Here is a 15,248-nt window from a genome sequence, read left to right as displayed (position 1 = left end):
AGAACGCTCCTTCCCTTCACAGCTTAGTATGCTTCCTTCCTAAGCAACACTAGCCCCACTTAGTACAGGCAGTAAATAATCAGCCTCCAAGCCCCTTTACCTTGGGATGGCACTTCTCTGGGGCAGCTACCACAGATAAGGCAACAAGAGCCCCTTAGTGTGACCTTCAGGTCTGGGCAGCTGCTGGACCCTTAACTACTATTTGGACAGCAGCCATAAATCCTAGTCTGCCATACAAGTCCACACCAGGGTCTCTGCCTCCTAGCCCCCTCCTAGCCCCTCCTAGCCCCCTCCTAGCCTAAGGTTATATAGGTCATCTCAGACAATAGCCAGTTCTCACTTCTTTGTAAGAAGGAGTCTTGCTGCCCCCCCCCCCCCCCCCCCCCCCCCCCCCCGCAACAAACCTTTCTTTGTTCTCTGTACCTGGATGTCTGCGTGGTTCTCTGGCAAAGTCTACTAATCTTTCAGTGAGGATGGCAAATTGTGAGGTCAAACATAAGGGAAGTAATGGTAGAAAAAGGCTAAGAAATCAGCACTCCTGCCCCAGTAGTTGTCTGTGGTAGTCCTCCCTAAACTTACTAAGACCTTTATTTTTTTTTTTTTTTTAGTATCAATCCTAGCTACTCAGAAGGCTGAGTTCTGGAGGATCATGGTTCAAGGCCAGCCAGGGCAGAAAATTCCCTGACTCTTATTCCAATTGGCTAGCAAAAAAGCCAGAAGTAGAGGTGTGGCTCAAGTAGTAAAAGTCATCAAGCCTTGACTGAAGAAGCCAAGTGAGAGAGAGAGAGAGAGTATGAGGCCACCGAGTTCAAGTCCCAGTACTGGCACTAATAAGAAAGAAAAATATGTCAATCAGTGGAAACTGGGCTGGGTAGTTGGCTCAGTGGTAGAGCACTTGCCTTGCATGCCTAAGGCCCTGGGTTCGATTCCTCAGCACCACATAAGCAAAAAGAAAAAAGCTGGAAGTGGCGCTGTGGCTCAAGTGGTAGAGCACTAGTCTTGAGCTGAGGAGCTGAGGGACAGTGCCCAGGCCCAGAGTTCAGGCCCCATGACAAGACTCAAAAAAATCAGTGGAAGCTCTAGACATTTAAAAAAAGTTCGTTTAGAGTCCTGTGAGATGCAATCCAGGAGATTCCATTCTACATGCCCCTGGAGCATTCCCAAGGAGACAGAGAAAATGGGTAGTTGGATAGGCAGGCAGTATTGATTCATTGCAGAGTAAAAACTACTTTTAAAATAACCTAATCTTAACCTCATGGATGTAGGTAAGCCAATAGTGTATACATTTCTTGTCACATACACATAGAACTTTTTTTTTAATTCTTTGTTGGTTGTGGGGGTTGAACTCTGGGCCTGGGTGCTGTCCTTGAGATCTTTTGCTCAAGGCTAGTGCTCTACCACTTTGAGCCACAGCTCCACTTCCAGTTTTCTGAGTGGTTTATTGGAGATAGGAGTCTCATGGACTTTCCTGCCTGGGCTGACTTTGAACTGAGCATCCTCAGATCTCAGCCTCCTGAGTAGCTAGGATTACAGGTGTGAGCCACTGGTGCCCGGCCTCACATAGAACATTTAACTCATTGAGCATCACATAGCACTTAGATTAATGGAGAAGTTCTATTCTCTGGGAATATAAATCAACAATTTCAGCTACATTCTAAGGGGAAAGTGACAGTGGGAAAGAAAGGGAGGCTATTTCCGTCAGATGTTACAGTCAAAGAAAAAAAAAAAAAGCCAGCCACAGGAAGAATGGCCCAGGCCCAAAGCCCAGGCCCTGAGTGTGGCCGGGGTGGTGAAGGCTGCTCTCTGGGTGGTGAAGGCTGCTCTCTGGAGCTCGGTCTGTGTCTTGTCAGCACTCTTCCATTTCTGGGTTAAGGGGCTCAAGCTTCTCAGACACGGCTTAGGCAACACATCTCCTAAACCCCAAGGCTAAGAAGATTTGGAACTGGGAAGGGTGGAGACAGAGGAAGAGAGACACTTCCGGAAGCAGGACCTGGGGCGCAGTGACACCCAGACTCGGCAGCCTCTCCCTTCCACTGTTTTGGTCTGGTTGGCTGGAAGAAAGCTGAGCAGCAGGGACCCCCCACAGTCAGCTCTGAAGACAGGTTACTGCCTCCGTGTATCTCATAGTGAAAAATAACCTCCAAAAGGTAAGAGTGAACTTTCTGAGCCTGGAGCTCAGAACTTGTTGAGACTAAAAGAGTATTCCCACCTCCCCGCCCCTCCCCCCCCCCCCCCCCCCCAGGAAATTCAGACAGATTTGGTTGGGACAGAAGTCAGGGTATACCTCATTCACCAAGAGAGGGTCTTTGTGGGGTTTCAGTCATAAAATCTAAGTAATCGATCCTCATCTATTTATTGGACTCAAAAGAAGTGGTAATGCTGCCCCAGTAAAACCAGCTCCGTGGGAGGCAGAAATCAGAGGGTTACAGTTTGAGACCAGCCCTAACAAAACGATGAGATTATTTTGAAAAACAAGCCAAGTGTAGTGGACCTACTTGTAATCCAGTTACATGGGAGGTGGAAGAAGAAGGATCAGGAACAGAGTCCTACCTAGAGAGCCCCTGACTTGAAAAATTAAATAGTTGGGAACCAGTGGCTCATGCCTGTAATCCTTGTTACTCAGGAGGCCTGAGATCTAAGGATCATGGTTTAAAGCCAGTCTGGGCACAAAAGTCATTGAGACTCTTCTTATCTCCAATTGATCACCAGAAAACCAGAAGTGACCCTGTGGTTCAAAGTGATAGAGAATTAGCCTTGAGCTGAAGAGCACAGGGACCATGTCCAGGTCCTGAGTTCGAGCACCACAACCAACAAAAAAATTAATTAAATAAATAAAACAATAGGTTTGAGGTATGACTCAAATAGTATAGCAAGGCCCCAGCTTCAATTCTCAGTACCAAGGGAAAAATATGATCATATCTGGAAGTATAGATGGTTCTAGTCAAATTCCCCTAATGTGGTGCAGGAGAGCTGGTCACCAGAGAAGAAGGTTCAGGGGGAGAGTCACCCCTGGACTTGCAGCTGGGCAGATGTTACAAAAGACAAGAGTTTGCCCATTGTCCATATCATGCACTTTTTACTTTTGAAAAGGTTTTCTCTTTGTGTGTATGTGTGCTGGTACTGGGGCTTGAACTGGGCCTGGGGACTGTCCCTTAGCTTTTTACTCAAAGCTGGTACTCTACCCCTTGAGCTTTTTGCTGGTTGGCTAGAAGTAAGTCTCAAAGATTTTTCTGCTGGCTTTGAGCTTTGATCCTCAGATCTCAGCTTCCTCGGTGACTAAGATTGAGCCACTGATACCTGGTTTTAAGGTTTTTGTGTTAATAACTATTTTATTATCCCTTTCCATTCACATTTCTAGTGACTTCTGATACATTCTCTGCTAGTCTGTGGGTGACTTCACTTTACTTCATTATCTTCTCTTAAACAGCCATATGTAAACCTATTTGGTGATAGCCATCTCTAATTTTTTCTTCATATAAACCTTTTGGAAAACTATCATTTATTGCTTTTTGTATGATAAAAGTTAAAGTTAGACAAAAGTTTTATGGTTCATGTCAGATATCACATCCTCACTTTAGGGCGTCAACAACTTTTTATTGGGGGGAGGGGTGTCAAAAAAGCACCTTATCCTGACGTCACTTTGGGATACATCATCATAAGAAATGAAGTAGTTACTCTAGGTTGAGATCCAAGGATCCCAGTTCAAAGCCAGCCTGGGCAGAAAAGTTCATCATAAGACTCTTATCTCTTATAAACTACCAAAAAGCCAGAAGTAGAACTGTGGCTCAAGGGGTAGAATGTCAATCTTGACCAAAAAAAGTTAAGGGACAGCACCCAAGCCCTGAGTTCAAGCACCAGTACCAGTGCGTGTGTGCGCGCGCACACACACACACACACACACACAAATGAAGTGGCAGAAAACAAAACAGGATTTCCTCAATCACAACACTTGAACAAATGACTATATCCACCTACATTGAAACACTGGGTCATTTATTTATTCAAAACAAGTGAACTGGGTTGGAGGTATGGTTTAGTTGGCAGAGCACTAGCTAATGAGTGAAAGCTTCAGGTACCAAGTTCAAATCCCAGCCTTGCACATAGAGAGACAGAGAGAGACAGAGATAGAGACAGAGAGAGAGATAGAGACAGAGAGAGAGAGAGAGACAGAGAGAGAGATAGAGACAGAGAGAGAGAGAGAGAGAGAACTAAATAGTATAAGTAAGGCAAGTCTTTTTTACTTTTGATATACAAAGGAAAGGGTAAGTAATATTTTTCACAAAACCAAATACCATAACCTTCAAAAAGTTGAGAGACAATCTTCTTTCCTTCCTTCTTTTTTTTTTTTCTAGTACTTTGGAAATTGAGTCCACAATCTGAGTCATACCTGCCAAGACCTTTTGTTTGTTTGCTTGCTTGCTTGCTTCTTTTGTCAGTCCAGGCTTGAACTCAGGGTCTGGGCACTGTCTGGAAGCTTCTTTGTGCTCCAGGCTACCTGTCTACCACTTGAGCTACAGCTCTACTTCCAGCTTTTTCTGAGTAATATATTGGAGATAAGAGTCTCACAGACTTTCCTACCTCAGCTGGCTTTGAACTTTGATGCTCAGATGTCAGCCTCCTGAGAAACTAGGATTACAAGTATGAGCCACTGGCACCTGGCTTTATTTTGTTTTTGAGATAGGGTGTTGGTAACTTTGCCAGACTGGCGATTCTTCTGGCTCCACCTCCTGAGTATTTGGGATTACAGACATGTACTACCATATACTTGGATTGGAATTTCACTTGTAATGTTAAGTCAGTATCTCTACTCTCATATTGCTCTCTGAAGAAGAGCTGCAGAAACATCTTGGTTGTATAAATATAAATATGGTCAAAAGTTTATTCTATAAATTTCCACTGGATCCCTACTCTGTGTCAGTCAGGGTGATAGATCCTGGGGACACAGTGATAAATCTTTCTTACTCCCCTCTGAAGGTCGCACAGTGAATGATAGCGTGACAAGATATTAAATAATGAGGGGCTGGGAAGGTGGCTCAGTGGTAGAGTGCTTGCCTTGCATGCATGAGGCCCTGGGTTCGATTCCTCAGCACCACATAAGCAAAAAGAAAAAAGCCAGAAGTGGCGCTGTGGCTCAAGTGGTAGAGCGCTAGCCTTGAGCTGAAGAGCTGAGGGACAGCGCCCAGGCCCAGAGTTCAGGCCCCACGACCGGACCCCCCCCCCCAAAAAAAAGATATTAAATAATGATTTAGCATTCCATGACGGAGATGTGAGGGGTCTTCAGAGCTCAGAGAGAGGCAGGCCAAACTGTCTAAAGGAAGAGTAATGTCAGCAGGTGAAGAGCAGGGGGTTAGCAAGAGCAAGTCCTAGGTAAGAGCAGGCTGGAAGGTCGTGATAGTGAAAGAACCAGACAAAGAAGAGAAGTGAGATGAGGCCTTGAAGGTGGATTCTGTGTGTGGGGGTACAGGGAGTGTGAGACTCTCTGTGAAGGTTCTAGAACCTCACTGAATATACAGGGCTGGAGTCCAGGGACATCTGGACAACAGCTTGACAGGTTTTTTGTTTGTTTTTTGTTGGTCATGGGGCTTGAATTCTGGGCCTGGGTGCTGTCCCTCAGCTCTTCAGCTCAAGGCAAGAGCTCTACCACTTGAGTCACAGCGCCACTTCTGGATTTCTGTTTTTTTTTGTTTTTTTTTTTTTTTTTTTGTTTTTTGTTTTTTTGGTTTTTTTTTTTTGTCCAGTTGTGGGGCCTGAACTCTGGGCTTGGGTGCTGTCCCTCAGCTCTTCAGCTCAAGGCTAGCACTCTACCACTTGAGCCACAGCACCACTTCTGGCTTTTTTCTTTTTGCTTATGTGGTGCTGAGGAATCGAACCCAGGGCCTCATGCTTGCAAGGCAAGCACTCTACCACTGAGCCACCTTCCCAGCCCACTTCTGGATTTCTGGTAAGAGTCTCACGGACTTTCCTGCCCAGGCTGGTCTTGAACTGTGATCCTCAGATCTCAGCCTCCTCAGTAGCTAGGATTACAACCACTGGTGCCCGGTGCTTGACAGGTTTTGATTGACAGTGAGGATGGCAAGGATGGTTTGAGAGTAGCTAAGGTGAACATATGCAGTAAGAGGTGATCAAAGGAATTGCTTTGAAAATGCAAAAAATGGCCAGTATGTGTCTACACTGCAAAGGATGTTTCCCACAGAATACAGTATGGGATGGGATGTCAAGCGAAGGAGTTCCAAGGAGCAGTGTCTTGTACATGGACCTGGGGAGGTAGGGCATATTCTCATGCAATTCATTTGAAATTCAGCTCCATGTGAACTAATACTCTGCCTGTTTCTCACATGACAGATCCCCCTTTTGTTGCTGAACCACTCACTGTCTACCCACGATTCCACCTGCGTCCTGTAGAATAGAAGGATGGGAAGCAGCGCCTCTACCCAACACCATTTTGCTTTTCAGAATGCAGAGAAAGGTATGTGTTTCCCACCAGATGCACCAGCTGTGGGCCCCCAGGGTCCAGTGGCACAGGCAGGACTTTCTAGGGGAGAGGCAGAAAACCATAGCACAAGATGAGGGGTGATAGAGGAAGCCAGGCTGGCTGCTGACCCTTTGGCAAGTGTCCTTGAGAAGGTTTTTGTAGGAAGCACAGATGGCCGGTGTTATACAGCACATGGTCTAGGTTCAAATCCTGGCTCCAGTGGTGAGATCCTTCTATTGCTTTCTTACTTTTACACCTACAGAAATAATAATACCTCCCCTCACACATTTGTTAGTAAATGAGTGTTTAGAACCATGTGTGGCTCATAGTAAGCTTCCCAATTAAGTATCAGTTGCCATTAGAACCAAAATTTGGAGGCAGTTTGGAGCTAATAAGGTAAGCGATTGGAGAATTACCTGAGCGTGGGAATAAAGGGGCACTCATACGCTGTGGTAAGACTGCTGAGATTGGGTGTCTCAGGGGAGGTGGGTAGGACATTTTTTATTGTTATTATAAAGGTAATTACAGAGGGGTTACAGTTCCCTAAGTCAGATAAAGAATACGTTTCTTTTTGGACAATATCACTGATGGGGATTTTTTTCTTTCTTTTTTTTTTTTGTTGGTCATGGGGCTTGAACTCTGGGCATGGGTGCTGTCCTGCAGCTATTCAGCTCAAGGCGAGCGCTCTACCACTTGAGCCACAGCGCCACTTCCAGTTTTCTAGTGGTTTATTGGCGATAGGAGGGAGTCTCACGGTCTTTCCTGCCTGGGCTGGCTTTGAACCATGATCCTCAGATCTCAGCCTCCTGATTAGCTAGGATTACAGGCGTGAGCCACCGGCGTCCAGCTTGATGGAGATTTTTTTAACTTGGCAGTACTAGGGTTGAACCAGGGGCCCAGGCTTGCCAGGCAGTACTGTACCACTTAAGCCACAACCCAGACCTTTTGCTTTACCTCTGCTGGACTGGTACTGAGTTCTTTCTACCATCTCTCAAGTAGCTGAGCTTACAGGTGTGAACCACCATCCTCAGCCCCATAAAGAGGCCTTTATACCCTTGAAAGGTTTTTTGTTTTTGTTTTTTTGTTTTGCTTGTTTGTTTTTGTCGTGGGGCTTGAACTCTGGGCTTGGGCACTGTCCCTGAACTCTTCAGCTCAAGGCAAGTGCTCTACCACTTGAGCCACGGTGCCACTTCCGGTTTTCTACTGGTTTATTGGAGATAAGAGTCTCAGGGAGTTTCCTGCCCGGACTGGCTTTGAACCATGATCCTCAGATCTCAGCCTCCTGAGTAGCGAGGATTATAGGCATGAGCCACCGGCGCCTGGCTTGAAGTATTGTTCTAAGAGTCAAAGCAAACAAAAAAATAAAACCAGAAAACAATTCCAAACAGAATTTTTGAAAACTGGCTAGAAACAGCCAGTTTTCCAAAGGAGAAAATCTGGAGCATAGCATAAGTCCTGATGGTCAGTGTTCACATCAGAAATCTTGGCTCCAGCCTGCTCTAAAAGTCCATGAGGCCCAGCACTAGTAGCTCACTCCTGTAATCCTAGCTACTCAGGAGGCTGAGATCTGAGGATCACAGTTCAAAGACAGCCTTGGCAGGAAAGTCCATAAGACTTTTTTTTTTTTTTTGGGGGGGGTGGGGGGTCCGGTTGTGGGCCTGAACTCTGGGCCTGGGCGCTGTCCCTCAGCTATTCAGCTCAAGGCTAGCACTCTACCACTTGAGCCCAGCACCACTTCCGGCTTTTTGCTTATGTGGTGCTGGGGAATCGAACCCAGGGCCTCATGCATGCAAGGCAAGCACTCTACCACTGAGCCACCTTCCCAGCCCCGTAAGACTCTTATATCCAATTAACCACCAGAAAACTGTAGGTCAAGTGGTAGACTGCTTGCCTTGAGCTGAAGAGCTCAGGGTCAGCCCCCAGGCCCAGTGTTCAAGCCCCACAATTGACCAAAAAGAAAAGTCCATGAGGCTCTTATACCTAAATAAACTACCAAAAAAAAAAAAGCCAGAAGTAGAGCTATAGCTCAAGTGGCAGAGTGCTAGCCTCGAGGAACAAAAGCTCAGGAAAAACATCTAGGCCCTGAGTTCAAATCCCAGGATTGGCAAAAAAGAAAAAGTAAAGAAGAAATACAGATATTAATTTCCCCATCACCCTTTGATATTGTGAATCTTCCGTGAAGCACCATACACAGCAGAGCTTTAGAACTATGACATGACTGTTGCCTGAAAGTTGTCATTTTCACTGTCATTTGTAGGGCTGTGGGGAGCTGAAACTCTGAGATAGACTCTTCCTCTCCCTCATCCTCCTGGGCATCCATCCTAGCCCTTCATCTATCACGTGGGTAGCTGAAAGAAACTGAGAAAGACTCTTCCTCCCCCTCATCCTCCTGGGCATCTATCCTAACCCTTCATTTATTACGTGGCCACATGAGCAAGTCTGATACTCAGCCTACAGGTCACCGGATAAAGAGAAGGGAACAGTTTGTACTTTGGAAATGATTAAGAGTCTCAAGATGGGCTGGGAAGGTGGCTCAGTGGTAGAGCGCTTGCCTTGCATGCTCGAGGCCCTGGGTTCAATTCCTCAGCACCACATAAGCAAAAAGAAAAAAGCCAGAAGTGGTGCTGTGGCTCAAGTGGTAGAGCACTAGCCTTGAGCTGAAGAGCTGAGGGACAGCGCCCAGGCCCAGAATTCAGTCTCCACGACCGGACCAAAAAAAAAAAAGAGTCTCAAGATGCATTGTATTCAACTGCTTTGTTGAATGGCAAATGCAACTTATTTGTACAACTACTTAAAGGTAATAAAAAAAGGAAAAGAATCAAAACACCTTTGGTTGAAAAAAAGGTGTCTTTTTAAAGGTAATCTCAGTTGCTCAAAGCTCATTTCTGCCATCATAGCTACTTAGGAGGCAGAGACAGAGAGAACAGAAGCTTGGGACCTGCCCATGTAAAGAAGTAATGAGATTTACATCAACCAACAAGCTGGATACAGTGTCACCTATGTCTGCCATCCTACCTACATGGGAGGCCTTGCTGTCCCAGGCTGGCCCTGGACACAAGCATGAGACCCTATCTGCAGCAAAACATGGCTGGGGGCATGACTCAAGTGATAGATTACCTGCTGGGCACACACGTGTGTGTGTGTGTATGTGTGTGTGTGCGTGCGCGCGCACGTATGTGTGCGTGCATGCATGTGTGTGTGTGAGCGCGCACGTATGTGTGCGTGCATGTGTGTGTGCGCGCACGTATGTGTGCGTGCATGTGTGTGTGTGTGTGTGTGTGTGTGTGTGTGTGTGTGTGTGTGTATCAAACCTGAGCCTTATACATGCTAGAGAAGCACCCTACCACTGAGCCATCCCCCCAGGATTTCCTTCTTAATCCAGCTTATCCAAAAATAGTCCATTCATCACCAGCATCATGTCTAGACCCAGGGGCTTAAGAATACTCTAGTTACTTATGAGGACAGCTATTCCCTTCTCTGCCACCAACACTTGACCAGAGGTCCTTAACCTCACATGAGGAATCAACACCCTGCACGCTCCACACTTGCTTACTTGGTCAGCTAGCACCTAGAAGCAAAAGAAGGCTGGACTCGTGTTAATGGGGATTTATAAACCCACAGTTGTCTCACAGAATCAGGGATAATAAGCACAGAGCTGGGAAAGCCTCATTACCACTGACACTGGATGACATATTGAATAAATCTTGAATTTCTTGTTTGTTCTTCCCAATCTTCACTTAGTCCAGCCTTCTCCCAGGTGAAGACATAAAGGTACCAGGTGACTTGCCTGAGGCTGCATAGCTTGGCAGGGCAGTTCACATTAGCATCCAGACCTCCTGGCTTTTGTCTTTGGTGGTTGTTGTTGTTGGTCATCTGGCTTGAACTCTGGGCCTGGGTGCTGTCCCTGAGCTCTTCAGCTCAAGGCTAGTGCTTTACTACTTGAGCCACAGCACCACTTCCAGTTTTTTGGTGGTTAATTGGAGATAAAGAGTCTCACTGAGGGCTGGGAAGGTGGCTTAGTGGTAGAGTGCTTGTCTTGCATGCGTGAGGCCCTGGGTTCGATTCCTCAGCACCACATAAGCAAAAAGAAAAAAGCCGGAAGTGGCGCTGTGGCTCAAGTGGTAGAGCACTAGCCTTGAGCTGAAGAGCTGAGGGAAAGTGCCCAGGCCCAGAGTTCAGGCCCCATGACTGGACCCCCCCCAAAAAAAAAAAAAAGAGTCTCACTGAATTTCCTGCCTGGGCTGGCTTTGAACCACGATCCTCAGATCTCAGCCTCTTGAGTAGTTAGGATTATAGACATAAGCCACTGTCACCTGGCTTGTCTATTGTCACAATGTCAAAATACTCGCTCCCCACCACATTTTTCCTGCCCTTCAAGCATGTCAAATCCTTGTGGTCCTTCCAGTTTACATCTCCTTCCCAGAATCTGCAGAGCCAGCCCTGCCATGTGTGGGTGGCCATTCTCCTTTCTCTGTACCTGTTTCCCATGATTTCAGTTCCCCACCGAAAACCACAATCTGAAACTATGCAGTAGGAAGTCCCAGAAATAAACAATTGATACATTTCTTTTCTTTTTTTGGGGGCGGGTGGTCCGGTCGTGGGGCCTGATCTCTGGGCCTGGATGCTGTCCCTCAGCTCTTCAGCTCAAGGCTAGTGCTCTACCACTTGAGCCACAACGCCACTTCCGGCTTTTTTCTTTTTGCTTATGTGGTGCTGAGGAATCGAACCCAGGGCCTCATGCTTGCAAGGCAAGCACTCTACCACTGAGCCACCTTCCCAGCCCCATCATCCTTTTAATCATACATATATATAGCCAGTCCTGAGGCTCGAACTCAGGGTCTGGGTACTGTCTCTTAGCTTCTTTTGCTCAAGGCTAGCACTCAACCACTTGAGCCACAGAGTCACTTCTGATTTTTCTGTTTGTGTGGTACAAAGGAATCCAACCCAATGCTTCATGAATGCTAGGCAAGCACTCTACCTCTAAACCACATTTTTTCTGTAACCCCTATAAATATGCTAATAAAAATTATAGTTAGGGCCAGGCACCAGTGGCTCATGCCTGTAATCCTAGCTACGCAAGAGGCTAAGCGCTAAAGACTGAAGTTCAAAGCCAGCCCAGGCAGGAAAGTCCAGCAAGACTCTTATCTCCAATTAACCACCAGAAAACTGGAAGTGGAGTTTAAGCCCAGAGTTCAAGCCCCACAACCGAAAAAAAAAAAATTATAGGTAGGGATGGGGAGGTGGTTTAGTGGTAGAGTGCTTGCCTAGAATGCATGAAGCACTGAGTTCAATTCCTCAGTACCACATAAACAGAAAATGCTGGAAGTAGCGCTATAGCTCAAATGGTAGAGTGCTAGCTTTGAGCAAAAGAAGCTCAGGGACAGCGCCCAGACCCTGAGTCCAAGCCCCAAGAATTCTATTGTGTGTGTGTGTGTGTGTGTGTGTGTGTGTGTGTGTGTGTGTGTGTGTCACATTTTCTTTCTTTTTTTTTGGTTGGTTGTGGGGCCTGAACTCTGGTCCTGGGTGCTGTCCCTCAGCTCTTCAGCTCAAGGCTAGTGCTCTACCACTTGAGCCACAGTGCCACTTCTGTTTTTTTCTGCTTATGTGGTGCTGAGGAATCGAACCCAGGGCCTCATGCATGCAAGGCAAGCGCTCTACCACTGAGCCACCTTCCCAGCCCCAAATGATACATTTCTGAGTAGGATGATGAGCCCTCTCCCAGTTCAGCTCCATTTCACCCAGAACTTGAGCCATCTCTTTGGCCCAAGTATCCATGCTGTATATACTACCACACCCATTCATCAAGTTCATCACCCATGTCAACACAGTTATCAGATCAACTGTTGAAGTCATTCAGTACTTAGTTTCAAACACCCCAAAGCCTGGCAATGCAGACACGACAAAGAGAAGCTATACAGTGTTCTTCTTTATATGAAATTTCTTGCCTTACAAATGCACAGAATGTATAGGATTGGGAATGAGCCATGGTTTCAGAAGTCTACCGCAGGTCTGAGAGTGTATCCCTTCAGAAAGATTGTGGTGAAGAGGAGTCTGTAGTGCATGCAAACGATTTTATCTGTAAATGGGGATCCAGTCGCTCCAGTGATATTAGTGTAACCATCAAGAATGCCAGAATGAGCTGGCATGGTGGCTATGCCAGTAATCCAAGCTACTCAGAAGGCTAGGATCTGAGGATCCAGATTCAAAGCCAGCCTGAGCAGCAAAGTCCATGCTTAATCTCCAATTAAGCAGCAAAGAAAACTGGAAGTGGATCTGTGGCTCTAGTGGTAGAGCACTAGCCCTGAGCAAAAAAGCTCAGGGACAGTGCCCAGGCCATCAATGGGTAGCTCAGTCTCTGCCATCCTGTCCACTCATGGACAGTAGGAGAGGGTCTGGGTCTTCCCCCTAAATCAGGGAGTCCCAGCTCACAGGCTTGCATCTTGGTGTCACAGCTTTCAAGGCGGCGGCCCTGATCCAGAGATGGTACCGGCGCTATGTGGCCCGCCTGGAGATGAGGCGACGATGTACCTGGAGCATCTTCCAGTCAATCGAGTATGCCGGCCAGCAGGACCAGGTCAAGGTGCGTTGGGATGAGGGCAGGGTGGCCTGCCAGTCTGCCTTCCAGGCCTTGAGCAGCAAGGCCCAGATGCTCAGAAGGAGTAACCAGTCTGGTGCACTCTTGGATTCTCTTTTCCCTAATTTCTAACATCCACCTCATCTGGTTATTCTGCAGCTCCATGATTTCTTCAGCTATCTCATAGATCACTTCACTCCAAGCAGCCACAACGAGAGTAAGTGTGAACTACCCTATGCTTTGTGCTCCTCCTTCTCAGGGTCATGGCCTTCAGGGCAGGAAGTGGGGCAGGAAGTGCACAGGGAGGAAGACCCTAAAATGAAAGCTGGGAATGAAGGAGGGAGGTGACCAGGAACCAAATGGAATTTTATTCTAGGTTCTCCTAAAATCATACCTGGAGACAAGTGTTCTCGTGCAATGTGTTTATTTATCAGCTGCAAGAAACATAGTGGGGGAGGGGGAGTGAGTAGGGAAGGATTCAGGAAAGCGGGCTGAGGCAGCCAGGGAAGGATGGAGTACTAAGCCAACATGGGGGGGGGGGGGGGCAGAGTGCACTGCATAAACCCAAGGATGATCCCTCCTGCAGGCAGAGGGAACTGGAGTCTTCTGGGGGGGGGGGGGGGAAGGGGATGGTAGTGGAAGGATGCTTGTACTGGGACTTGAACTCAGGGCCAGAGTGCTATCCTTTTTTTTTGTTCAAGGCTACACTCTACCACTTGATCACATCCCCTCAGCGGGCTGTTTGCTGGTTAAAGATAAGAGTCTCAAAGACTTTCCTGCCCAGGCTGGCTTCCAATTGTAATCCTCAGATCTCAGCCTCCTGAGTAGTCAGTATTACAGGCCTGAGCCACCAACATCTGGAGTCTTCAAGTTAGCTGAGCAGTCATTGGTTGAAAGCTACTGGGAGGGAAGGGCCAGAAGTTGTAGTTTTTTAGTCTTTCTGGTCTGTGCTTAGGGCCCTCTTCAGTCTACAGAGGAAGACCAAGGGTTAGGCAGGCAGTAAGAGGTTGGTATAGGGCTCTGAGTGTTCTAAGCCTCTGCACTCATTGAGCTCACTGTGAACACCTGTAAACCCTTCCCTCCTTGACTTTGAGTTTACCTCTTGCCTATGAACCCATACCTCTACTTTCTGTCCTTTCTCAGTGAGATTAAAAGGATCCATCACATTCATCCCAGGAGACCACGCAGAGGCAGGCAGGCACAGGAGAAAGACTATTACAAGGTTTATTAGAGGGGCCATATCTCCCCCAAGAGGGAAGACATGGCACCTGTTCCTATCCAGGTACCAGGGGAGTCTGGGGGGAGGAAGTGAGGTAGATGGGAGTTCAGGTGGGTCTGGGTGGAGAGAGGGAGGGGCCAGCTGTATGGCCGGAACTCCAGGGCAGGGAGGAGCTCAGGTCTGGGTGGAGCTGAGGACCAAAGGTGGGCATAATGCTTACATTCATTCCCAGCTCTGTTGTTTAATAAAAATAGAAGGTACCAGGACAGGGGGTATGGACAGAGGTCATTTTTTCTGGAGCTACTTCCTTCTCTAAAGGGGCGAAGTAGTCAGGGGTCTCTACGTTGCTCGGCCGGGTACCGTCCAAGAAGCATCTGCTTGAGTGTTTGGTTAGTAAAGGTCCTCCTTTTTCCATGACAGTAGTTATCAGAGCCAAGGATGTCAAGGGCTCTTTTGGCTACTTCCTGCTGGCCTAGGAGCATCAAGGAATCCCTGGAGCTTGGTCTTTAGGGTCCAGGTCTGCACTGGTGAGGGCAGGGCAGTGTAAGTGATGTCTTTGGTTGCCTGTAGTAATAGGATGGCCTGGACTTGTTCCCAGGTGGTATCCTGGGCAGGGGAGGTTATCCTGTTGAAAGAGACTTTTGGAAAGATCAGGCAAAAAGCTGACCAGGTGACAAGGTCAGTTAACATGAATGACATAGGAGATCACACATTGGCCATGGTCTGGAAAAGTTCCATTTGGAGCATAAGCCCAATTGCAGCCCATTACAGGGAAGGAGGAATACTTGGGGCAGAAAGGCAGAAAAGGGGTGTCAAGGGTCTTTTGCGCAACTGGGTAGGGAGAGCACAATAGACTGGGTGGGAGTACAAGTCAGAGGCTACTATAAATACAAATAGCAGGTAACAAAGGCGAGACTGTTAACTTTCTGTCCAGTTAGAAGGTAGACAGCTATGGACTTTAGGTGCACAAGCAACTATTTCTG

The 15,248-nt window shown here is 47.2% G+C and overlaps 1 protein-coding gene across 1 annotated transcript in view; it reads left to right on the top strand.

Moving 5' to 3' along the window:
* The first annotated feature begins 6,411 nt into the window (after positions 1-6,411).
* Positions 6,412-15,248, top strand: part of Ppef2 (protein phosphatase with EF-hand domain 2) — a 48,457-nt gene continuing 39,620 nt past the window's right edge. Inside the window, exons 1-3 of the mRNA XM_042678279.1 lie at positions 6,412-6,466; positions 12,925-13,052; positions 13,206-13,263. Coding sequence (XP_042534213.1) covers positions 6,412-6,466; positions 12,925-13,052; positions 13,206-13,263 — 241 coding nt within the window. The remainder of the gene's footprint in view (positions 6,467-12,924; positions 13,053-13,205; positions 13,264-15,248) is intronic.

Source organism: Dipodomys spectabilis, unplaced genomic scaffold (genome assembly GCF_019054845.1).
Source record: "Dipodomys spectabilis isolate Male_0828 unplaced genomic scaffold, ASM1905484v1 ptg000043l, whole genome shotgun sequence".
NCBI classification, from domain to species: Eukaryota; Metazoa; Chordata; class Mammalia; order Rodentia; family Heteromyidae; genus Dipodomys; species Dipodomys spectabilis.
The sequence above is the reverse complement of the archived record's forward strand: the minus strand, read 5'-3'. Positions and strand labels throughout refer to the sequence as shown.